General features: G+C 40.9%; 2 protein-coding genes and 1 long non-coding RNA gene across 12 annotated transcripts in view; 2 read left to right on the top strand and 1 right to left on the bottom strand.

Moving 5' to 3' along the window:
* Positions 1–3,368, top strand: part of LIMS1 (LIM zinc finger domain containing 1) — a 145,740-nt gene extending 142,372 nt beyond the window's left edge. For all 9 annotated transcript variants that reach the window (XM_014569273.4, XM_075917970.2, XM_075917960.2 and 6 more), the window contains one exon: positions 1,779–3,368. In XM_014569273.4, coding sequence (XP_014424759.3) covers positions 1,779–1,793 — 15 coding nt within the window. In that variant the 3' untranslated portion in view covers positions 1,794–3,368. The remainder of the gene's footprint in view (positions 1–1,778) is intronic.
* On the bottom strand, positions 1,600–5,007 carry LOC112544353 (uncharacterized). The gene is made up of 2 exons (XR_012900193.2): positions 3,785–5,007; positions 1,600–1,916 (listed from the first exon to the last, which is right to left on the bottom strand). It is a non-coding gene; the product is annotated as an uncharacterized LOC112544353 (long non-coding RNA).
* Positions 5,008–5,334: 327 nt separating this feature from the next.
* Positions 5,335–25,924, top strand: part of LOC102450376 (RANBP2 like and GRIP domain containing 4) — a 67,443-nt gene continuing 46,853 nt past the window's right edge. For both annotated transcript variants that reach the window (XM_089775403.1, XM_075917913.2), the window contains exons 1-10: positions 5,335–5,473; positions 10,327–10,394; positions 11,159–11,270; positions 12,271–12,423; positions 14,914–15,144; positions 15,626–15,771; positions 19,345–19,537; positions 20,073–20,163; positions 22,326–22,535; positions 25,076–25,254. In XM_089775403.1, the coding sequence (XP_089631529.1) occupies positions 5,402–5,473; positions 10,327–10,394; positions 11,159–11,270; positions 12,271–12,423; positions 14,914–15,144; positions 15,626–15,771; positions 19,345–19,537; positions 20,073–20,163; positions 22,326–22,535; positions 25,076–25,254 (1,455 nt within the window). In that variant the 5' untranslated portion in view covers positions 5,335–5,401. The remainder of the gene's footprint in view (positions 5,474–10,326; positions 10,395–11,158; positions 11,271–12,270; positions 12,424–14,913; positions 15,145–15,625; positions 15,772–19,344; positions 19,538–20,072; positions 20,164–22,325; positions 22,536–25,075; positions 25,255–25,924) is intronic.

Raw genomic sequence — 25,924 nt, forward strand, 5'->3', positions numbered from 1 at the left:
GTTAAGTTTAGGACGTGCTCAGAATTGAGTTTGCAAGGTTTCTTAAACAGCAAAATTCATAAATTTATATTTCTGGGAGAAAAATTCTTACCCCATTGAACAACTATTTTAATATCTGACTACTGTGTAGCTATGATTTCATTCCAGCTTCCCAAATTGCCTACATTTTGTGTGTATAGTTCATTACATATGACAGTAGGTCATTTGTACATGCAGCTAACCACCAACCTAACTGCATGCTCAAATGCAGGATTATGCACAGAAAAATCAGATATGCAGATTTAGAAGCTAGTGGTGAAAATACTCTTAGTGAATGCTTTGTATTTCCATTTTAACATCTCACACAAGATTTTAAGCTAATATAAAATGCCAGTACCCAAAAATAATAATGTATTCCAAGTACATTGTCTTGTTTTAAGATTTTTTTTCCACTAATGTTAATATTTTGCTCATTTTTTAAATTGCTGTATCAGAACAGCACTCAGACATTTTACTGTAATTCAGTAGCAGACAGGACTATGCAAGTCCACATATTGCAAACTCTGTCTGAAAGCCTCCTGAATAGTAATTGGCTTGTTTTTTTTACAGTTCATACAGAGTTTATATATATTTTATTTGAATTCTTCAAAAGTTATTTATAATTAGAAGGTTTTTTTATTTTTTTTAAATAAAGTTTATAATTCACATTGAACTATCTGAGTCTCTTGTTCCAACCCATTATATTGCTGCAAAGGGACATTTCAACTTATGGACTTCCATGACATATCAGAAAATCATGCCCAATATGAATTGATTAACAAAGAGTTTTACTGTTTAAATATTGGAAAGACTTGTTAAAATATCAGTCAACTTGAAAATTAAATTTCTATATGAAAATATAGTATGTAGTTTTAAATAACGAGATTACTGCATTTGAAAGAAGTACTTTTTTTTTGTTTTTCCAGTTTACTGTGCATTTGACTGAAGTTCCTATTTTATTGTTTTGCTGATATAGTGGCATTTCCTATCTTGTAAGCAGACTTATCCATATTGCCTTCTATAGGGATTCTTCCTCTTGCCACAGAAACAGCACATACTTGCAGCTGTTAGACAGGATACTTAACTATATATCCACTGCTTGAACGTAGTATGGAAATTCATAGCATCTTTTGCACAGCTGCCCTTGCTTATACCCACATTGGACATCTATTTCTAGGTCCATAACACTGGGTCTCCATAAACATCTGAAAATGTAGTCTGTATCTTTCATGTTAGGTTTACAATTCAGTGGTTGCACAACATACAGTATTGCATAAAACAAAATTTTCCTCAGTAGTCAGAAGTTCTCTTTTTGTTTTCCTGTACGGTTGTTTCCTTCACTTCAGCCTTTGACTTTCATGTCTCTTTCACATAAATATTAACTTTATGTGCAGTGACTGGTCCTCTGTTTTTCAAAACCCAAATCTCAGCTTAAGCAAATTCATCTGTACTGTTAACTTGTCACGGTTTTAAAAAAAATCAGAAGTCTTCTGAATTTGTTTTACTTCCTGCATGACGGCACCCAATGACAAAGTTGGATACTGCTAACAAATATAGTTGTATGTATCATTAAAAAATAGATTCAGGGATACATCTACATTTATTGATTTGCTATATCATTTATCAGCTTAGAGCTTTTTTAATATTCAGCAAACATACTGAAAAAGCATCATTTTGCTGCTTATACCACGTCAATATGGTATGCTACACATACTCTTTGAAATCTCTTCCACTAAATATATTTCCTTTATCATTTTTAGGAACAAATTTGTTGAATTTGATATGAAGCCTGTCTGCAAGAAATGCTATGAGAAGTTTCCTCTGGAGTTGAAGAAAAGATTGAAGAAACTAGCTGAAACTTTAGGGAGGAAGTAAAGCCTCCTTCTAATCTCCTGTTCCTGGAAAAAAAATAGAAAATATTACAGATATTACTTGACTTTCATTTTATTTTTCTTTGAGGCTGCAATCTGCGATACACAAGCAAAGAAAATTAGTTTCCTTGATGCATGACTAGCTTCATACTAAAGTACTTTCCTCTTTTCTCTCTCAAAACATGCATCTAAAAACCCTCTCTACATTTTATATAACTTGTAACTAACACAAGCAAAATATATCTTCAGTTCTGTATTGGATATATACATTTATACATATCTGTTGATCTGTATATTGTACTTGTATAGTAAACTGCAAATACAAATTCATTGTAAACTCTTTTACGGCTCTGGTCCTAGAGTTGAATCTGCTTTATAGCCACAAATTTCAGTGAGATTCTGTGGAGACCTAAAATCTGCTTGTGCATTTCCTGCAATGACTTCACAAATAAACCTTGCTTTCTGTACACAAATAGTGCCATTGAAGTTAAGGGTAATACTTGTGCATAGAATTCAGCATGTAATCTTTAAATGATGTAGCATCACTTTTTATGGAACTATTCATTTTTAGATTCAGATCCAAGTAATCATTATGAAGCCTTATTTTAAATGCCTCTGAAGTCAAACTTCTAAGTGCAACCACTGCAAAAGTGTAGTGCCTTTAATAGATAAATATTACATAATTAATTTTTGTATATTAGATTTTAAAGTTGTAATGGAAATATAGAAAATATATTCCTGTTGCAAGAAATATCCATATTCAGAACTACCGGAATTTTGTTATGTTCCATTTAAAATAATCCAGTAACGTGAGTGTATTTGTATTTTACTTACATTTTGTGCCTTATTTTTCTGTACCTTTCACAACAGTATTCAAAAAAGGATGCATTAAATATATATACAGTTTTATTTTTATTTTATATTCTTATGCAGAAAATGTATACCAGGTATTATAAAACATAATATGCTTTAACTACTTCACTTCTATAGGATGTATGACGTTTGTTTTCTTTAAATATTGAGAACACTTGAATTTTAAAAAATACATTGTTGTTTCTTGGCTGAATTATTTTTTTAATAGTACCTACAATAATTCACTCTCACGTCATACATCAGTGAGTGTATGTATAAATGGTCTATGCTAGAAGGTGCTGAGCACCTACAATTGAGCACCTAAAATGTCAGCCTTGAAGGACTGGGTCCAAACTGATGAGAATTCACTATAACATGCTTCTAAGTCTTATATTATTCATTAATAGTCATAAAGAATCTAGGGCTTTTCCCCCTTTCTTTATAAAGGTGCAGTAGTATGGCAAATTAATAAAACATTTTTTTTCATTTAATATAGCAGCCTACATAGATTGTATAGGTTATGCTTTACAAACTACAGTTTCATTTCATATCTTTTAAGAAAATATATCTCTTGGTTTAAAAGCTAAGCTTTCCAGTGTGATCAATAAAGACTACACAATTATATCCTGTTTGACTTTTTCTTAAAGGGATGTTTGGTGGTGAGGGACCCTGTATTTGTTCTCTTTACACAGAATACAGTCCAGTTTCTGTTGTATTATGGAACTGTCAGAAGTGACTCCATAGTTTAGGGTGTATTTCCCTTACTGTACTTTTCGCTTAACACAGATCCTACTTTAATTTAGGCTTTAAATGTGTCGGTACAATTCAGTGGATAACTGAATTGTAAAGGAAATGTTTAGAATAAAATACCTGCTAACTTTTCCTAGACAAAAACATTTAAAATAACCCAGTTTTGAAATTTACCTCTGTCACACTCCCTCTACCCCCATACAACAGACAACCACTCATCACACATTTTCACATTAGTACATAGGTCATGTTTAATACATAACAATTATGCAGAATAAGTTTATCTTCCTTACTTGTTATAACAAACACTAGAAGAGACCAAGGAACTTCAGAGAGCCCAAATAAAGCTAGTGAATTGCTAGCACGATCCCATGTGAATTTCACTGAGGACAAATGCAAAGCAATGAACATTGAAAAATATGATAAAGCCATACACTTAATGAGTTCTATCAGGAAAAAGTCTAAGGACACTTGTGTGGCAGCAGTGCTGTGTAACTGTTATATGTACATAACTTACTCTTACTTGCAATTTAGTTCTAGTCAGTTTTTAACCTGCTAAGATCTATCCATCAATTACAATGGGTTGCATGTGGGTTGCTTAGTGACAGCACCAGACCTGTCAGTCACTGGCTGCTGAAGAATGCCCCTTTCCTTTAAGTTCCATCTTGTTTTATTTACACCTGCCCTCAGGATCCTGTTAACATTTAACTGGTTAAATTGATTAAGCAGGATTTTACATTCCTACCCTGGACATACTTGGTAGTTGAGGAAGAATTAAAAGCACAGTTTTGCTGATCAGGGTGCTATACAGAATGAAACATTGTGACACAGTTTCTGAAGTAGCTTCAATTCATGATAAACACATAATAATGGTTCCAGGTAGTCCATCAGTAGGCTTGTTCTGAGGCTTAATCCTACTAGATATAAATTCTAATATCAGAAGAGTATTAACTGAAGATGATCAGTGTAATACAACACATGACATCACAGAAATAAAAAATGATTAGGAAAGCTGATCTGCATAAACATGCTTTTGAGACACAAAGTTCATGAGCGCTACCCTGCACTCTTAGGGTGCAGAAGGGGGAGAGGGTGGGAAGTAGGGTGCACAGACAGGCTGGGGGTAGGGTCTCCGGCCAGAAGGGAGGGTGCAGGAGGGGACTTGGGGCAGGGTGTCTGGCCAGGAGGGAGGGTAGAGGAGAGGCTGGCAGCAGTGTTTGGGAGCCCTCACCTCTGAGTTCATGTATTGAGTGTAATGGGGGAGAAGGTAGGGCGGTGACAGAAAGGCGCAGCGCTGGGCGGGGAAGAGGGGTGTTATGTGCACGCCCCCCGCCCTACAGCCTCCCTGCCCAGGCGTCTGTCCACCTGGTTTTACAAACCTCCCATGGAGCCGCCACGCCCCCCCTGCACAGTCCGACTGTCCTCAATGCTCAACGTTTCCCCGCCCGCACCCGCCTTGCGGCAGCGAGCCCCGTTCCCGCCCCGCGTCCTGCCCTCAGCGGCCACGGGCGCCCCGCGCGGACCTGCCCCGCAACCTGAGGTGCCAGGTTGTCCTTCCGTGCGCGCGCAGCCGGCCCGCCCTCCGCTAGTTGTGATTGGCTCCCGGCCCAGGGGCTGCGACGGAGCAAGGAACGCGCCGGGAAGCCCCGACCCCAGGCGGAGAAAGGGACTGAATCAGACTGCCGAGTTGGGGAGGGCAGCTCAGCCGACATACGTCATTTCCGCTTCCGCAAGGGAGGACGACGCACACGCACCGCCGCGTTACGCACCTTGAGGAGGCGCGCGAACGTACCTAGACTTTCCTCCCCACCAGCCAAGCTCAGTCTCCCGTCTGCCCGGCGCGGCGCGAGCCGGGGTGGCGGGGCTCGAGGCGGCGTTTCGGTTTCGCTTAGTCGGCGCGCGCCGCGGCCATGAGGCGCAGCAAGGCCGAGGTGGAGCGGTACATCGCCTCCGTGCAGGCCGCCGCCCCCTCCCCCAGAGAGGTGAGTGGGGCCGCCCGCTCCCCAGTCTCCGCCCGCCTGCGGGGCCGCGGGCGCGGCGGTTTGTTCGCCCAGAGCGCGGGGGGCGCGTGCTGGTGCCCGTTGGCGAGCGGGGGCTGGTCTCGGCCGGAGCGGCCGCGTGTCCTGGCCCCTTCCCCGCGGGGCCCCACAGAGCAGCTTCCCGCCCGCTCCGGGGAGGCGAGTCACGGGCCCGCAGGCGTTCAACGTCCCTGCCCCGGCAGCCGGGCTGGCCTCGTTCCGCGTGGGCGGGGCCGGCTGCTAACCCGGGCGGGCCCTGACCTGGCCGGGGGACGGAGGGATCCGCGGCCAGAGCTGTCCTGCGCCGGAGGTTTGCCTGGGGGCGGGGCTGGAGCCAAGGCTGGGAGGCGCTTGTAGCAGCCGGGGTTCCTGAGTCTTGTACTAACGGGAAGGAACTTGAGCTGTCGTTGGCTGGGGGCTTTTCTTTCAGCCTTCAGAGGTGGGGAACCTTTTTTGGGTCCGGGGCTGCTGACCCACAGGAAAATCAGTCAGGGGCCATGCGCAAGTGAAGGGAAAAAACCCCAATCATCACTGATGTGAAACCCTACCTCCTCCCCCCAGTTGAGAAGGAGAAAGACACTCCCTGCATTCCCCTCCCACACCGTAGCTAGTGGAGCCCAGGCTAGTAGGTTTTATGTGCTGTGGGCCAGCAGGAAGGTTGGGGGGTGGCTGGAGTGTCCGTCTGGGCTCCCTAATGCTGGGGGGGGGAGCCCTGATCCTGGGGGCCAAGTCCAGGCAAGCCATCCCTCCTTTACACCTTCCCCCATGGTCATGATGAGTTGAGGAACAGCAGTGGGATAGTGCAGGAAAGTTTGGCCTGATACTTCTGCTAAGCAAAGGATTTAAGTCAACAAAGAAATGGTGCATAATTGATGTGTGTGATAAACATTGGTATTGCTTTTTTTAAAAAGAGCATGATATCTAGTTTTCAGAGTTACTAATTTATGGGATAGTAATTTGTGGACTCATTCTTTTTTTCATGAAACTTCAATCATGTTTTCATAAAAAGTGGCTGAGTTACTTCCTTGCTTGTTGATGGGTATGCATGGCAAGTACCACAACTGTTTACATGGAGTTAGCTAAGAAGGTATCCTGGAATGCAGTTCAGCAATGAAAATTATTACTAGTTTTATGTTACCAACTATTTCTCTGCAAATCTCAGAAGACACTCTCTAGATTGTCAGCTGTCCAATCAACAAATCTACCAAATTTAACAGTTACACCTATGAGGTTTTTTTTGTTACCATGAACAAAACTTTTTAAAATGTTTTATCCTGTTCACTGTGTGGAAGACCCACACAAACAGGGGATGCTGATTTTTACATGGGTAATGCATCTAACTGTACAGTCAAGTTCACAAAATAAGTAATGGAAAATAGTTACATAAAATTCTTTTTGTCCTGTATTGTAAAATTAAGAAGGGACAACAATTAACTCTCCTTTTGAAATTGTAAAGAAATGTGACTCACCAGACCTTTACAAATTTCCAGACACATTTGTTCAATAATATAATATTTATGAAAGATTAAAAACTAAATATGTCTTATTAAAGGATAAAAAATGCATGCTTTTGTTCAAAAATATCTTTGTGCTGTAACACTGGGAGGCTAAACTTCCTCTTTTCTGGATGATTTGAGAAAGCTGAGGAGTTACATGGATTTCCTTCCTAGATCTTCGTTCGCGAAGCCAAACCATGATGATGGGTGATGACTTGTTAATTCAGTGGTTCTCCAGCTTTCCTCAGGTTGTTCGTTGGTGGCTAGCAGAGTTCTGGCTGATAATGTACCTTTTTTTTTTTTTCTTGTTACCAGTTCTTAAATTGCATTGAAGAGACTCAACATATTTTTAGTTGTCTGTTGTCGTGCACTCTCATGGGCAATTGCTGTAGCTGACACGGGTATTTTCTAGTTGTGAACATAGGAAGTGATACATAATACAATTGTTTTATGAAGAGGCGGTGTTAAAATGTAAATATTCCAGAGCTCATGTCAGTATTTCAGTTACTTGGACTTCTACTAGAAATATGATAGGATCTTTGATTGGTTTTGTTAGCATAGTTAAATATGTTCTTGGAAGGAAAAGTACTTGGCCCTTTACAGTTGGTGCCCTTGCTAGAGGCTTGTCAGTAAGCTGATGGCTGGACCAAATTTGCATGTAAAAGTCCAAATCTTCATAATATCTAAAACATCTATTTCTATGTCTGACTTCCTTGATAGAGCAGTTACTATAGTTTCCTCACCATGTAGATACTTTATCATTTGAGCACATACGTTGTTTGGTCTATGCTCCAAGGAGCTTCGTCAAACAAAGACACAGTTAATCCAAGGACAAACTGAAGTCCCAAATTGCAAAAAGGGTTAAGATTTTGGATTAAATATCCTTTTAAACAAAGATTGACATCTTTTGTAGATTTTTTTTTTCCACTGTGACTGTGGCCCACCATTTGATTTTTGGCTGTTATGTTCTGAACCATTCTCCTATGGTGTCTTAAAGATAAAAAGGGTTGTATGGTTACTTTGTTTTTGCTAGAGCCAAGTAAAATTAAGTTCATAGCAAAATATACAAATTGAAACTTAGCTGTGTCAATAAACATTTGGTTTATTTTATCAGTCTTTGCTGGGGATGTGAAGAACTAGTGGACAAGCAAATACTTATCGGGTAATCAACAGGCTAGTTGATTAATCCCTCTCCCCCCACTGCCTCTATCAGAAAAAGGCAGCAAGGGGGAGGAATAAAAAGGGGGTACTTCAAAGTGATAGCTGGGGTTTCCCCAGGCTGCACACTGCATTTCAAAGCAGCAGTACTCTGTGTAGCCTGGGATCAGCTGGGGACTCCCCTGCTGACCCTGGGGCTTCAGGTGGCACTGCCACTTTAAAACGCTGTATGAAGCCTGACACTGCGCTCACCACGGTGTTTCAAAATGGCAGCGCCGCGTGGAGCCCAAGGTTAGCAGGGTAGTCCCCAGCTGACCCCGGGCTCCAAGGGGCGCTGCTGCTTTGAAATGCTGGGAGGAGCATGATGCCTAGGGCTGTTACACTTCAAAGGCGGAGATGCCCTGTTGACTAGTTGATGCAAAATGCATCAACTATTCGATTAGTCAGTTACTCGCAATTTAATATCCCTAGTCTTTATCCACTTTTTTAGACTTTCACCAGTGTTCTTTATTTATTTCTTCCTCTCTTCTCTGCATCTTTCACCTCTTCTGGTTTTACATTTTTCTCTGAAACTTTCATTTTATCTTTTTTATTTTATTTACCATGATTCCTTTTTTAAAGCGATATTTACTCTTACTCCGCCTGCTGGTGGATTTTTTTCATTATCCCATCAGTGTTGGTCTTCCTCTTAATTAAAGTGAATTACTAGATAACAGATGTGTTCCTTCATTCACCCTAATGCCTGAATTTATTATATCCACAGGTGTGCACCATCTGTCACCCTAATGCCTGAGTTTATTATGTTCACAGGTGTGCACTACCTCTATTTGTCCAGGGAGAAAGGATCTGTCATTAATTAAAAAAGTGGCTTTCCTTCCTTTTCTTATCTCCTCTCCTTTGTTGCCCTTCATCTCCATTTTCTTCTTTCTTTTTTCAGTAAGTGCCTAGTTTTTTGCTCCACAATAGCCATGACAGAAACTAATCAGTTTGACTTATGTTCTGGCTAGGGACGTAATTGTATAGTTGATTAACCAATAAACAAAAGCTTATAGGTTAATGCTGTAGACTACACAAATTCCCCCTTCCCCTTGCCAGTAAACTTTTTAGCAGGTAGGCCAGCAGCATGTCCAAGTCCGGGAGCTCAGATGCCCTCTGGACAGGGGTTGCTGCCTCTATATCAGAGACAACAGCGCAGGGTGACAGACAGTTGGTCCATGAGGGGAGCTGGTATTTAAATTGGCTCCCCTTGCAGACCAGTTCGTGCCTGGCAACCTATGTTGCTGCCTCTGATACAGAGGCAGCAAAACAGAGTAGCTGGGGGCTCCTCGGGAGTGGGGCCAGATTGCACTGACTGCCAGCCCCACCCCCGGAGGCTATAGACTATTTGAGTAACTAATAAGAGTTCATGAGGTTAATCGACTATTCAATTAATCAATATTTAAAATCCCTAGTTTCTGTTCCAGAACTTGTGCTGAGGTGCAGAGATAATCCTCCGTTGTCTGAGATACAGTGGGTGATAGAATAGAGAGCAAATACTTTTGGTTGCTTCTCTGTTCCCTTGCAGAACACCTAATTAATATCAGGTCACATAACTATATCTTTGTGGCACTTGCAGAAATTTTCCCATGGGGAGAACTCAGGAAGAAATCAACTTTTGTGTAATTTGGGAATAATGTGGGATTCCTGTGCTATATTTAAATATTCGCTTTTGATGACACTTGTTGCAGTGTACAATTGAAGAAATTAATCATTCACCTATTGGAAGATGGATGCATTACAAACTTTTCCAGAAGCAAGCATAGTATGTTGTGGCCAAAACTATTCCATCTGGTATTCCATTTAGTGGTGTGGCATGTGTGTTTGTGTGATTTTAAGTTGCTTGTCATAGGTGCTCCTAGTACAACCAAGCAGTGATTTTTCTCTGTTCACTAAGTAGCCTTAATTTCCTACTGTACTCTCTCAGTATGATATTAGGTGCTTCTCTGCAAAGAGGTCATATGGTAAAATATTACACATCATAATGAAAAACTGGGCCAATAACTGTCTAAAGTTTAGTCAACACTATGGTGTATGTTAATACAAAACTTTAAGCCATTTTGAGTCAAAATATAGATGTTGAAATGTTGTTATAGATATATTTTAATCATTTATTTCTTTCTCCAGAAATCAATGAAAGGATTTTTTTTTGCTAAACTCTGTTATGAAGCGAAAGAGTATGAACTGGCTAAAAGGTAAAATATGTTTTGTTCTGTTCTACAAAGAGCTTTACTCCTACAGAAATTAAATGTAACAATACCAGTTGTTCAAAGTAATTTCTGATGCCTAATACTGAATGATCAAAATTGTTACTTCCAGACCGTGCTGATGGCTCTTACTTGATACAGGTCCATTGAGTTGCTAATGGGGGAACTCTGAAATATTGGACTGAAAAGCATTCTCTATTCAGATGTCTGTAATTCAGACAAAATAGCGGGACTTGATATTTTAGCTTCCATAAATTCTTTCCAAGGCTAATTCTGTGCTGGTACTTTACAGTGCTATAACTTTCTGGCTCATGGGTACGAAAAAACACTCAATCACCCTCCAAGCACAGCAAGTTATAAGCTCTGTAAAGCACCAGTGTGAACCAGGCTATACAGTACAGGCAGAGCTCTCCCAACACTTGTGCCATGACCACACTTTCAGTTTAATGTGCTGCTGGTGGCTTGTCTTTAAATTTTTAACAAGCCCTAAGTGATTTGCAGACAAGTCTTATTAGATACGCACGTTTACTGGCAAACAGGAAATGATGGCCCATAACAGAATAATATTGGATGATCTTTGAGACTGGATCTTTGAGACCCTGAAACAGAAACCTGGAACTGCACTTGCTGCTTACTATTCACCCTTGTAGTACAGAACACTTATTTACAGTCTTATAAAATTTATCTGTGTATTTCAGGGTTTGTTTTAGAATTATTCATTACATATTGATATAGCAACTGTTTTATTGCAGGTACATATGTACTTATCTTAATGTACAAGAGAGAGATCCCAAAGCGCACAAATTTCTGGGCCAACTCTATGAAGCTGAAGATAATGTAGAAAAAGCTGTGGGTTGCTATAAGGTGAGAAGTAAAAGTGATCAGTTCAAATGATTCTTGAATTCTGAACAAATCCCAGAAGGGGTTTAGTTTTGCTTCTTATTTCTTTCTCAGCGTGTTACTAGAAAACCTTGAGTTAACATGTACTCAAGTTTGAGTTATAAACTTAACTGAAAAATCTAATTGGAATGCATTCTGCATTATTTAAAAATTGTCATGAGTCTTACTGATAATTGGTCTGGTTCTAGATAATGTCTGTTATTCAGGGACAGGTATAATTCTCCTCTTTTCCTACCCTGTGCAATCTCTCCCCTGTTGCTGTATTAAAAATAAGCAAAACCAAAGCAAACTAACTTGATATCCCTGGGAAAAGAAAGTCTATGGTCAGTACTGTCAAATGCACAGATTAAAAACATTGAAAGAAATAGAAGAAATTCTACTGTTAATACAATACCAAAGATAAGAGTAAAGAAAATTAAAATTGAAGTAACCGTAGGCTGTATCTGTCCTGGAACTGATCTTTAAGAAAACCTACCATTAACTTCTTCCCACACTGAAACTTGATTAATAGGGAGTTTAAGTGGGTAGAATACTTTTTAAAATAAGGCATTGAGATTGCCCTAGAATTCCCTAAACAAGGATCCCTATAATTTTATGGTGTGGTTTCCAGTTGCTAATAAACTGCATTGCAGATTCAGGGCCAAAGCTCATTTGATCTGGAATGTTCCATCAGCATATAAAGCTGTATAACTACCAGCATGTTTCTTCTCCTTAATTACTTTTTGAAAAATAAGCTTACTTATAAGCATATTCAAAACATCTTTCATATAGTGTAGTACTATGACAGAATTTTGAAGCTGTTTTCATTGCAAACTTAAAACTGTAAAAGTAGATACAGATGAGTACTGCTGATGAGCATGAATAGATGTTTTGCTAATCTAGTTATATGCTGAAATGCTTCATAGTTCTAACTATAAAAAAATAACAGCTGTTTGGTTTTTTTTTTGTGGCGGTGAAATACTAGCGTTCAGTGGAGTTGAACCCAACACAGAAAGATCTTGTACTGAAGATTGCAGAATTATTGTGTGACAGTGATGTTACTGATGGAAGAACAAAATACTGGGTTGAGAGAGCTTCTAAACTCTTCCCTGGAAGCCCTGCTATTTACAGATTGAAGGTAAACTGAATCTTTTGAGTGTGTATGTGGTGGTGGGGGGGGGGTTATGCAGTTGTTTTAAGCTAGGGCCAAGACAGACTTCACTACCAAACTTTAGCCTGTCGATTTCATCTCATTATTTTTTTGAGTGGGTGGGAGAGGAAGGAGAGATGTTTATCTAAACCTGTGGTTCTGAACACCATATTGGGCTCAGGACCCATTTTTATATCTTGAATGGGCCAATGCTGCTCTTCCCCACAGGAGTCTTTTGGAGAGTCAAGGGCAGGATGTGTAGAGCTAAGATTCCAGAAGCAGACAGGTGGGAAACCCCTTAGCAGGAGTCTGGGGGAGGGAAAGTGAGCTGAGCCAAAAACGGGGTTTTTATATGGTACGAGGTGTGAAAGGAAAGTAAAATGTGGAGGGGATCAGTGGTCCTGGAAGTGAGGTGGGGAGATTCGAAGGCCTGGAAGCAGTGTTCCCTCTAACTTTTTCCATCCCTGTGCAGAATAAATTCTGTGATGTGCCCCAAGGTATGTGAGGGTGTGTACCACCATAGAAACACATGCTGCTGTATGTGAGTGCTATGGGCACTCTGCTGATTAGCTGGGCGGCACCGAAATATCTCCTGGGCGTAGTGGAGAAGTAAATGGGAGACACTGGAAAGGTATGAGTTCATAGGAACCTAGCGGAAGACAGCAAGCTGCTAGCTCCCAAAATACCATAGTTCCTACATGCCCCTTGGGGGACAGAGGCTAAAGGTATGAATGGATTTGGAATCCTGGGCCCAAGTGAGAAGGGCCACACAGTGAGGAGAGTTCTGGGGAATAGGATGGACAGTAAGATGCAAGAGTCACTTGGCTGTGGGCCAGGGAATTGAGGTGGGGGTAGTTAACTGAGAGTATGACACCAACCACATTCTCAGGACTCCTGTTGTACAGGACTTGGTGGGCGCACCTCCTATTACCAAGAATTGTGAGTTCAGCTGGGCAAAATTTGTGAGTTGTTGCAGCAGCCTGGTGATTGGAGTCACTGTGCCACAAAAGTTGTGCTCAGCTGGCTCCCCATAGTCATGACGAAAGGGATGGCTGGGTCAAAACTGAGCAGAACGGTGAATCAGTGCAGCATATCACAGCATCTGCAAATGAGGAGCTGTGCTCAGCCGGCATTGCAACTCTGATGCATTTGGTGACCCAATTTTGGGTCACAGCCTACAGGTTGAGAAACACTGGTCTAAATAGGTTAGGAGTCATCACATATCTTGAGTCTGACTTGAGTTCTTCTGTAATTTGAGATTGTCTCCATGGTCTTTAATCATTGACGATCAGCACATTTGAAGTCTTTGAAGTGTTGTGATTGATGTCTGATGTACTTTAAAAAATTGCCATTAGTTTTTGTGTCTTCAAATACTTTTTTTGCATACCTAATTATACTTTTCCATTTGACTTGCTTAGAGTTTATGCTCCTCACTGTTGTCCTCACTAGGATTAACTTTTTTGAAATATTTTTCATGAGAAGTTACAGAATTTATTTATGATCACTGATTCATGGGGGGAAATTGATGCAGGGAAAACTTCCTGATATATGACAACACTTCTAGTTCTGGCAAGTAGCAAGATAGCAGATGTTTAAACTGTTGTTGATTTCTTTGTCTAGTGATGCATTTTCTGATCTACGTTTATGACTAGTTTATACCTGTCAAGGACCAAGCTCCATTTCAAAAACTCACACTTTATTTATTTGTTTTTGAATTGTCTGGGAAAAATTGTGGACATCTCAAATTGTTAGAATCCTTAACTTTTTGTATTGATTATAGATCTATAGAAATGCTGTTTTTATTTAAATATCTGAAGTCCATCAGAGAGACTGACTTTCCTGTGCTTTTCCCCTGAGAAAAGTAGCAGGTTTTTTTTTTTTTTTTTTTTTTTGGATGACATAGATGAAATAGATTCCTATTTTCTATACTCTTGAGTAAATATTTGGATAAATGTTTGCTTTTTAAATCTTTTTGTTGTTGCTTTGGTTCCCAATATGTGGGTCTGTATTTTAACTCATTCAAAAAGAAAAGAGTAGTGAAGTTTATTGTTTTCTGGTAACTAAGGATCTGTGGTCTGTTTTCTATATGAATGCATTTGTTTTCTAAGTATGGCAGCAATAATGTAGCTCGTTGTCTGCTTTAAAAGTTAACTCTTCTTTCTTAACAAATTAATCCTTTGCTAGAGACAATGGTATAAATTAGCGTATAAGGAAAAGAATATTCTATAAAACCAAAAGCCTAATTAATAGATCTTAGTGTTCTCTGAAACTCCTTATGCGCTTACTTCACTAAAGAAACACTTTTCAAAATATATATATATAATTTCACTTCTGTTAAGTTTAGGCAAAGTATACAAATTCTCATTTCATGTCATAAAGCCTGACACTTTCAAATGGAAACTCTCTAGTCACATAGTAATAAAAAAAAAAACTTTAAATAGAAAATATTAAAAACAGACTGCTTTTGTTTTTAAATAGGAACAGTTGCTAGATTGTAAAGGTGAAGATGGATGGAATCAGCTTTTTGATCTGATACAATCAGAACTCTATGCAAGACCAGATGATGTCTATGTAAACATCAGGCTAGTAGAGCTATACCGCTCAAATAAAAGACTGAAGGATGCTGTGACTCACTGTCGAGAGGCAGAGAAGAAAATACCTATGCGATCAAGCTTGCAGTGGTGCTTGTGTATTGTACAGACACTGAAGGTTTGTTAAATCCATACTGTGGTTTTGAGAACCTTGTTTTCTATACTTTTGTATTAGGATGATTCTTTAGTGGAAATAATGTCTAACCTTTGAGAAGTGTGTGTGTGGGGGGGAGAAGGGGCAGAGGGAACACAAATAGTGCAGAGCATCAGGACTGTGGAAGCATCCTCTTTTTTTAAACAAGCCCTCCCCAAAAAAAGGGGGTACACCATACTCTGTACTTCATTACATTTGAGCGTAATGTTTTATATGTAAGTCTGTTGGGTTTGTCTCTCTTGAACAGAGCTGGCTTACTTCAGTCTTTGGTGGAGAGCCTTTGTCTCTGGAAAATAGGGGAAAATATTAGGAAAATATTGGAAATATTAGGATCCTACCTTGCAAACTGGAATATTCTGTGAACGTAACTTACATGGTGTCTGGTTGGAACTGTTATCACCCCGAGAAAGGTGACTAAACTGTCTTCTGATAAATCTTTCTTTAGGAATATCTAGAATCTGCACAGGACTTAGAGTCTGAAAAAAGTAACTGGAGAACTACCAACAGAGATCTCTTGCTGGCCTACTCCAATCTTGTAGTAATGACACTTTCTACTAGAGATGTTCAAGAAAGCAGAGAATCGCTTGCAAGGTACTATGTTCATTCGATTCTGACTGCAAAAGACTTGTATAATCTCTTGTCAAGGGGTGTCATTTTGTGCTATGGAATATCAAACAGACTTTTATTTTAGTGTACGTGTGGTTGGGGGGGGGGGGGGGAGGAAGGAGAGAACTCTGCACTAGTTACCGAGGTTGGTACTTTTGTTCTATCCTTACTGGTGCTGTCCATCTGCCATCAGTCTGCTGATTGCTGGACTAGAACTGATGCATATATCTTTACTTTAGTCTGGGGTTGAAGACTCGTAATATTTTCCCCATAAGTTTATACGTGGTCCCTTGCTTGTCTCTTTACAAAGTGTTCTATCTTGCTAGGAATCTACTATATAATTTAGAAAGTTTCTGTCTGTCTGTCTGAGTCTATGTATTCAAGAACTTCTCCTAAATGGTAAGAGCTAGGACTACCAAATTTGGTAGACAACTTCTCTTATCATAACTTAAAGCAAGGTAAGAGTTTGGTTGCCAGGACAATAGGATGTGCCTGAAATGTATTTCTCATCAAACAGAAAAAGTAGGCACTCCCAGGGACAACTATACTTCAGAATGAACACGGGGACAGCAAGTGCCCCAGACCTGGGGAGCAGCTGCCAGCCAGGCAGCATGACTCCAGGCTAACCCTGGGGAGCAGCTGCTGGTCACCCACACCTCCTTCCTTGACTTCTGCATCCTATGCCCTGAGCCCCTTCTCACTCCCAACTCTGACTCCTACACCTTCCCTCAATCCTCTGCCCCTCTTTGCTCCCTGCCCTGAAGGACCCGAGCAATGTTGGCTAAATCTTCTATTTGAACAACCACCAGAGTATGTCTTCATATTGCTCAAGCAGCACAGGAGGGCATTTCATCATCAAAAAAGAAGAAAGGAAGCACTTATAAGCTTGCATACCAGCTTATCTCAGCCTCTGGTGTAAAAGTTCTTTAGAACTAAATTGCATTTACACACATACACAAACTGATGTATTTGAATCTCTCCACTCCTATACTGTGCCAGTAGCAAAATTGCAACCAATATTGAGGTGATACTTTCCTTCCAGACTCCTGTGATCTGTTAACCAGACTCCTCAAACAAATCTTTCCTCTGGTTTGAAATCTCATGCTTTTGGCTTGGGCATCTGAAAAATTTAACTCCAGGAGCAACCCAGCAGATCTTTGTGTATAATAGTAATAGTTCAACAGCTGGATAAGAGGCACTGTAGCTGGACACTTTTTTTTTCTGGAGGGGAATCATTAGGTTTCTGTAACTAGTAAATACTTAAATATTTCTGCTTGTGTGAAAATTGCTTGCCCATACTCAGTCATCTTTTTCCTTAGCTCCTTTATTACTTGTGCAGTAGCTTCTTAAGTCACTTCCTTTTTTGTGTGTGTGTAGTTGTAGTTTACGCATCCTAGCAGGCACTACAGGATTGGGAAACATTACTTGAAAAAGTGTGGGCCATGTCATTTGGACTGCGCTCTCTCTGACTTTCTAAAGCAAAACAAGTTTGGCTTGGTTATCAGTTGAATGGGTGGCCAGCTGAGAAATATAGTGCCCTGTGCTTTTTGCTATTGCAATATTACTACAGGCAGTCCCCGGGTTACGTACAAGATAGGGACTGTAGGTTTGTTCTTAAGTTGAATCTGTATGTAAGTCGGAACTGGCGTCAGCCGCTGCTGAAACTGATCAGTTTCAACCGTGGCTGAATCTGGACGCCAGTTCTGACTTGCATACAGATTCAACTTAAGAAACCCAGGCGTCCCCAAGTCAGCTGCTGCTAAAACTGATCAGCGGCTGATTCCAGGAAGCCTGGGGCAGAGCAACTCTGCCTCAGGCTTCCTGTAGTCAGCCGCTGGTCAGTTTCAGCAGCGGCTGACTTGGGGACGCCTGAGGCAGAGCAGCTGGGGTGCTGCTGGGTTGCTCCAGTAGCGCGGCTCCTCGGCGCTATTGGAGCAACCCAGCAGCACCCCAGCTGCTCTGCCCCAGGCGTCCTGATTCAGCCGCTGCCGAAACTGACCAGCAGCGGCTGAATCAGGACGCCTGGGGCAGAGCAGCTGGGGTGCTGCCGGGTTGGTCCGGAGCGGCGATGCGGGACCGACCCGGCAGCCCCCAGCTGCTCTACCCCAGGGGTAGGCAAGAAAAGCCTGGTCTGATGGGGGAGGGCACTAGCTGCACCCCCTCCCCCCCAGCAGACCAGGGAGACGGGGGTGGCGGAACGCCCAAGTACTCCACGGCTTTGCTCCGTCTCCCTGGTCTGCTGACCTGGGAGACGCGGAGCAAAGCTGCAGAGCACGCGGGCAGAGGGACAGTCCAGGCGTGCTGTGGCTGTCCCACTGCGGGCGTGCTCCAAGGCTTTGCTCCCCATCTCCCTGGTCTGCTGGTCAGACCAGGGAGACTGGAAGCAAAGCTGCAGAGCACGCCCGCAGCGGGACAGCCCAAGCGTGCCTGGGCTGTCCCACTGCGGGCGTGCTCCAAGGCTTTACTCCCCGTCTCCCTGCAGACCAGGGAGACGGGGAGCAGCTTTTCTCGCCCCGGAGGACGGGTCGGCGGACCGCGGTGCATCTGGGCGTCCCGCCGCTCCCGTCCTCCGGGGCGAGAAAAACCCCGTTCGTAACTGCGGATCCGACATAAGTCGGATCCGCGTAACTCGGGGACTGCCTGTATATAGTTTCTCATCCAATAGTATTTCTTTGCAGTATTATCTGTAGACCTGTTTGCTTTGTTTGGGTGTTGGTTTTTTTCCCTTTTCTATCATTTTATCCCATGGTGCTTGAATGAGTACATCCTGAAACATTTCCAACAAGAGCTGTGATCTTGTCAGATCACTTAAAGAATGTGTTACCCTCATTAGCAGGGCTTGCCAAGTGGTGGCGAGCACTGCTCGCCAGCTGCGCTGTTCTGCGCTCTGCGCATGGTCAGATCGCACCGCGCCGGCTCTTCCGGGGTATAATCTACTCGCTACGGGTAAGTAGATGACACTGTTTGTTGAGCCCTGATCATTTGTCCCCAGGAACAGAGTTTTAACATGTTTCATGTACCAGTTTGTAGCTGCTGCTCAAATTCCTGCAAAACATTTAAAAGATTTAGATTTTTCCTGGCTCTAGTTAGTTCAGAACACATGCTCATTTAGGTCTAATCACCTTCTCCATGCTCTTTTTATCTCCACTTGTTTATTTTGTTATTATCTTGCACCAAATGATTCAGTCTTTTCTCCCCATCTCAACATCAGCTTACCTGCGGTGAAGAGGTGTAGCCATGTCTTGAAGAGTTCCTTTCATTTTTGAGGCAATGCCAGTATGAGAGCTGGGTCAAGGGGCATGGTGGGGAGGTGGGGTATCCTTGCTAAAGAAGTGGTTTGGAGAGTGGGGGAACAGCATACCAAAGCATAAGATTCACTCATGCAAGTAGAAAGTATTTTTAAAAAATGCTTTGAAAATTTGAGATTCTGTTGCATCAAGCCGTTTGATTGACTGCCATGCAGACCTAACAGTTAAATAATCTTATTGACAAAACTGCAACTTTGAAACCACTGTATACAGCTTCCTTAGTTTCAATGACTTTTTGTTTGTACTATAGCTTTGATCATGCTCTTCAATCCGTGAAGCCATACGTGAGTGGGAATGATGAGTTGTCCAATACATTCCTGGAAATGAGAGGCCACTTTTACATGTATGCTGGAACTCTCTTGTTGAAAATGGCCCAGCACAGTGAAAAGCAGTGGAGAGCTGTATCTGAACTGGCAGCTTTGTGTTACCTTATAGCTTTTCAGGTAAGCGGGTTTCAGGTTTTTTGTATTATGCATTTGAATATATTTTTTAAAATTTTGAACTGTAATTCTTAGATATGCAGCAATTATGTACATGTCTTACAACTGTTAAAGAATATTTTATCACCTTACAGTTGTTTGTAGAAAGTCTGGGGTATGTGAGTGCATGTTTTCTTTTGTTATCGTCAGATTAGCATTTTTATAATCTAGAATGTACTATCTTTGCTCTGAGACTACACCTTATTAAATCAAAATCTCGCCCTCTACCTTAGCACCCATAATCTGGGAATAGTCTGCGTTCGTGCCATCTTAATCTTGCTATTGTACATTTCCCAGCGATTTCTAGCAAAAATGCATATTTTAAGTCTGTCTAAGGGCAGAGGAAGGTAACTGAAAAGTAGTAGCTTGACACATACATTCCCTTCATGTTCAATAGAAAATCCAAAAATTGTTTTTCACTAGCAAAAACTCCCCTCTAACTTTAACTTTTGCAGTAATAACTTCTTGGTTCCTGACTCTTTTGTGTAATTCCCACCAGGTCCCTAGGCCAAAGACAAAACAAATAAAGGCAGATCAAGCGGGACATGATATGCTGGAAATGTTAGCCTGTGATCGACAGAGCCAGTCTGGTAATAAAAATATTAATTGCAATTGTTTAAAACAAGACTAATATATTCTTTCCCACATGGCATATGCAAGAGATGGTTCTTTAGTGACTTTGTGTGTATTTAAACGTTTTGCTGTTTAAATTAATGTAAATGTTCAAAGCTTCCAGTAAGTTTATATGAAAAGTCTGATTCTGAAACACTAAGTTCTCATAATTTTCTCTGAACTTAGCAGTGCAGTGCACTAGTTTTTGAACTGTTTCAATATTCTTAAACTACAAAAAACTCTTGTATCTATTCAAAAAAGTAAAAAGTTGAAGTTGCTACCTTAGTCTTAAATCCTTTCATAATTATTTTTGCCAAAGCCGCTACAGATGCTATCAGTTATGCCCTACTAGTTTTTTTTTAAATACACATTTTTATATTATTACTATGTTTTCCTTCCCCATCACACCATCCATTGTTTTGAGCCACCTTTTTCTGTCATTAACCTATTATAAATTCAAGACCAGGGACTGTCTTTCTACTACATCTTTATAGTACAAATAATAAATGTACTGAGATCAAAAGACTTAGGATGTGGCGCTTTTGAGAAATGCCCTTGTTCTGCAAGGGATCATTCTATTTAAGCAGTAGCTATACACGTTGAAGGAAATGTACTACTGAGGCTTAAATTAAAATTCTACATAGTTGTTAAAATAAAGTATAATCACAATGATTTCAATTACTTTTGTAATGTATTGAAAGTACAATACAATGGAGGCAGAATGGGAGTGGGGAGCATGGGAGAAAATCCTCAAACCCCCCCCCTTACATAATAGAATGTAATTAGGTTTGATCCTTTGTTTGATCCTTTATTTTTAGTTAGTAGTAGGAATGTAAAAATGTAACTTTGTAATTGCTAAAAATCATAGCCATTACATGCACTGCAGTCTCTTGAGTATAAAGTTTAAATAAGCTTTATACTGAAAAGCCTGCAGGGAAGCCTCCCTGGGGGCAGGGACAAGGCTCCTGCCAGCCCCATTTCCAGGGAGGAGGCTTCGCTGTGGGCTCTGCAGCCAGCTTACCATAAGTGGTGCTAGCAGCCCTTGCTGGCCCCACTCCTGGCGTAATTTGTAACCAGGGCAGTAGGGGGGTGGTCAGGCCCCCCATGAACAGGGGCTGCTCTGGAAGACCCCATGGGCTGAAACATCCCCCTGACCAACTCCCCCCAGGGAGTTGCTCCTACCAGTTAACCTTTTACATCCCTAGTTATTAGTCAACAAATATATTCAGCCATAAGTTCAGGGTTTTTTGCATCAGATTCGCAATTTATATTGACTACTGACTGTTTCCAGAAAAGTCAGTAGGAAACAGTACATGGAGCACATTTTGATATAAATGTTTTTAGTCCAAAAATGTAGACCAGTTCTCATCACTAATGCATCATAAACATTTATAAGGCCACACTGTCCTTTACACCATTCTGACAATATAAAGGAGCCGTAAAATGTGTGGATTCACAAAGGAAGTTGGAACCATTCACTAAACAGGTAGGCTTGTGCTACCTGAGGGGACAGAGCCTGCCCCACACCTTTCTCCCCAGAAAAAGCCCTGCCCTTCCACGTAAAGCCTCACACATGATGGTCCAGCCCGTGTGTTTTCTCCACTCCCTTACTCCAGCATTGCTTTGTCTCCAATGGCTGTTCCAGGCATTCGTACCAACCTTCCTCAGCACCTGAAACAATGCTTCCTCATGTGACTGCTGTTTTGTGGTTTCATTCTGCTTCCACATCAGGAATCACTTTTCTGTGGGGAGGCAAAGAAATCCATGAGGGGTATAAATTCTGTTTATGCAGTGACACAATTCCTCTGGGAGTATTAATTCCAGGGTTCCTGGAATACCAAGATTCTTGTTTTACTATATATTATACTAATACTACAAAGACTTCATATCTTTGAGTTTAGGATTGAAGAATTCTTTAGTTCGGCTGCCTCTCAAATGATGTTTATGAAAGACTTGAAAACACGTGGAGTAAAATCCTGGCCCAACTGACATCCGTGGGAGTTTCTTTATGTACTTCTGTGGGGCCTGGATTTCACCCATTATCTTTAATCCTTGACATGTATTAGTGATCTGATGAGACATGCTTTCTATATACTGCACTACTCTCTTAAAATCCTGCATCAATGTTTTTGTTTTTCAGGTCACATGCTGTTAAACCTAAGCCATGGCAAGCAAGATTTCTATAAAGAGATTGTGGAGTCTTTTGCAAATGAGAGTGGGCAGTCTACTTTATTTGATGCACTTTTTGAGAATGGAGCGTCTAGAGAGAGATCTTTCCTTGGCACTGATAATGTCAGAAGTGTCAGTGTACAGGGTCCAGACCATATGGAACTTGTCAGATATGATATTGGTAAGGAACATCACTTAGGAACACTTTATGCTTACTGTCTGTATCTTATAGTGATGTTTCTTCTGATTTGAAGAACAATCCTGCAAATAGTACAGACTGCAAGCAAGGATGAATGGTCTTTATGCTAAACTGACTTTGGAAAATCTACAATGTGGCTGTAACATAGATTTTTATCAAATATTAACATGGATGCCTCAGGCAAGCAACCCATTTTTCACAGAAATGCTTGAAGAAAATTTAGCAGCTTTGGATTATCTGTAGAAGATCATTAAACCTGGCTGAGAGACAGGAGTGAAGTAAGTTAAGAGCCATAGTTCCTTGAAGAGGATAATCTATTAGTAACACCTTTGTTAAAGGACTCATGACTCAGGAACACTTGATAGTGGCAAAGGATGCAGTGTTATAGAGCTCACACCTAGATCTAAAAGAAAGATATTCCATAGGCCAGTGAATTTCCAGTTTTAAATATCATACTCCAGCATCCTTATTTTAATTTTAACAGCATATGCTGTGCAGACTTCCTGGGCTGTCCTAGCTAGATAGTTTGAAATGGTAGTTACTTTGGAGAGTTGGTCAAGCAGCTGTACTCTGGCAGAATAAACACTTACACAAATATTCTTTCAAACAGGGATTTGAAAAAATAAAAAGCTGACCTAAATGGATATCTTTGTTAGCTTTATTGCAAAATTCATTATTATAAGCAGGCACTGTTGGCTACAAAATAACTCTTCTGCATTTGGTCTTGAAGCATAAACTTCTTTGCTCCAGTAGGAGCACACATTATTCACCAGATGGCTAAAATAAACAAACATGGTTTTTTTTACACTCATTTTACAGTCCAAGAAGTGGAGATTGAGAAGAAAAGGGTGGTTAAAGTGGGGGGGAAAAATTAGGATGCTGCCAAGTGACTATGGACAGCTAAGGCTGATGCAGCATGTGCACTTTTGATGTCTGAAGTGATATCTGAAACACTCCATCCAAATCTGCAAAATCATGGAGGTCATAAGACTTCATTGCACTGAAGTATGGGGATATTATTCCACTTGCTCATGACTCCCCCTCCCCCCACACCAAATTTACTTTCCTGAAAGTATAGTTAATTGTGTGAGCACTTAGAAATGTGAACGTAGGCAAATGTTTAAGATGCTGATTAAATAGATAAGGTGGGTGTTTTATTGGGCCAATTTTTGTTGGAGAGTCAAGTTTGTGTTCCCATAGAGCTCTGCTTCAGGACTGTGAAATGTATTGAGTGGATATCTGTGCTGCTGTTAACCCACTGTATGACTCAGGCTCATGGGCCTCAGTCTGTGGAGCTCTTTAACTGCAGTGCAGATTTCCAGATTGAGGCTGCAGCCCAAGTTTTGGGATCCTTCCATCCAAGGCCTGGAAATCTGCACGGCAGGATAAGTTCTGTAGCCTGGTCTCCACAAGCCACAGTGAGGGGGCATGGGCCAGCCGCTTGCGTTTAATAGCAGGGTTATAGATTTATGTATAAGCCATAAACAGAGTATCTCTGTTCAGTCTGATTTTTAGTGTCTGACAAAGTTAATGGATTTATGTTTCCAGGCTTGTGGGTGTCGTGCATGTTTCCTTTGTAGATGAGAATTGATAGGTCCGATACAGAGTAATTGCTTTATTAAAACAGGACTATGTAGCACTTTAAAGACTAACAAGATGGTTTATTAGGTGATGAGCTTTCGTGGGCCAGACCCACTTCCTCAGATCAAATAGTGGAAGAAAATTGGCATGACCATATTTGTATCCTTTGGTATATATGGTCATGCCAATTTTCTTCCACTATTTGATCTGAGGAAGTGGGTCTGGCCCACGAAAGCTCATCACCTAATAAACCATCTTGTTAGTCTTTAAAGTGCTACATAGTTTGGTCCAGCTGAAACACAAAACAGGGCTAACACGGCTACATTTCTATTACTATGCTTTATTAAAAGTGTTCATCCATCCTATAACCCACTAACAACTCCCCCAACTACCTTCTACTCCTTCATTTTCCCCTCTATTTGAGGATTATTAATGAGCCACGTGACTTTGAATGGTACCTGGAAATATATTATCTACTTATGCTAAAAATCTGTTCCACCTTGTATCTAGCTGTGATGCTCTAAATTTCCCAGACCTGAAGAACTCCTCTGTAAGTTTTTTAAAGCTTGTCTGTCATTGACCAATAGTACAATAAAAGATATTACTTTACCTGTCTCTTCTCTCTAGTAATCTGGAACCAACTTGGCTGCCATAATACCACATAAATAAGATGATGGTGGCCTTTCTATATCTAAAATAAAAAAGATAACTCATGAGATCTGTTTGTTTGTGGAATGGCCTGGGGACCTAAACAGTTGACTTTTTTTCTCTTAGTTGTAGAAAAAGAAGTAGATTCAAAGGCAGGAAACCAAAATGGTTGGATTATAATTTTTAAAGATTTCATAACTGAATAAATATTTTAATGGAATAAAATGCAGCTTTGATCACCTTAACATTTCTGTATACTACTGATACAAACTAAGTCATTTTTTGCTGTTTAGGTGCAATCCGAGTGCATAATGGTTGTCTCCAGCATCTTACGTGGCTTGGTTTACAGGGGAACTCGATGTCAGTGTTACCTGCAATACACAAATGGTTGAAACAACTTTTCCGCTTACCCCAGGAAACATCACGACTTGAGACCAATGCTCCTGAAACTATCTGCATATTGGACCTTGAAGTAAGGAAACAGCTGAAGCACTGTAACTTACTACACTGTGGAGAATTGTTACAATGTATAAAATGTATAAATACATTAAAAGCAAGAGGAAGACCAAGGACAGGGTAGGCCCACTGCTTAGCGAGGAGGGAGAAGCAGTAACAGGGAACTTGGAAATGGCGGAGATGCTCAATGACTTCTTTGTTTCGGTCTTCACCGAGAAGTCTGGAGGTGTGCCTAACGTAGTGAATACAAGCAGAGAGAGGGTAAGTTTAGAAGATAGGATACACAAAGAACAAGTTAAAAATCACTTAGGAAAGTTAGATGTCAGCAAGTCACCAGGTCCTGATGAAATGCATCCCAGGATACTCAAGGAGCTGATAGAGGAGGTATCTGAGCCTTTAGCTATGATCTTTGAAAAATCATGGCAGACAGGGGAGATTCCAGAAGACTGGAAAAGGGCAAATATTGTGCCCATCTATAAAAAGGGGAATAAGAACAACCCAGGAAATTATAGACCGGTCAGTTTAACGTCTGTCCCAGGGAAGATAATGGAGCAGGTAATTAAGGAAATCGTATGCAAACACTTGGAAAGTAATAAAGTGATAGGGAATAGCCAGCATGGGTTTGTGAAGAACAAGTCATGCCAAACTAACCTGATAGCTTTCTTTGAAAAGATAACGAGCCTTGT

Source organism: Pelodiscus sinensis, chromosome 1, assembly GCF_052426305.1.
Source record: "Pelodiscus sinensis isolate ZL-2025 chromosome 1, ASM5242630v1, whole genome shotgun sequence".
NCBI classification, from domain to species: Eukaryota; Metazoa; Chordata; order Testudines; family Trionychidae; genus Pelodiscus; species Pelodiscus sinensis.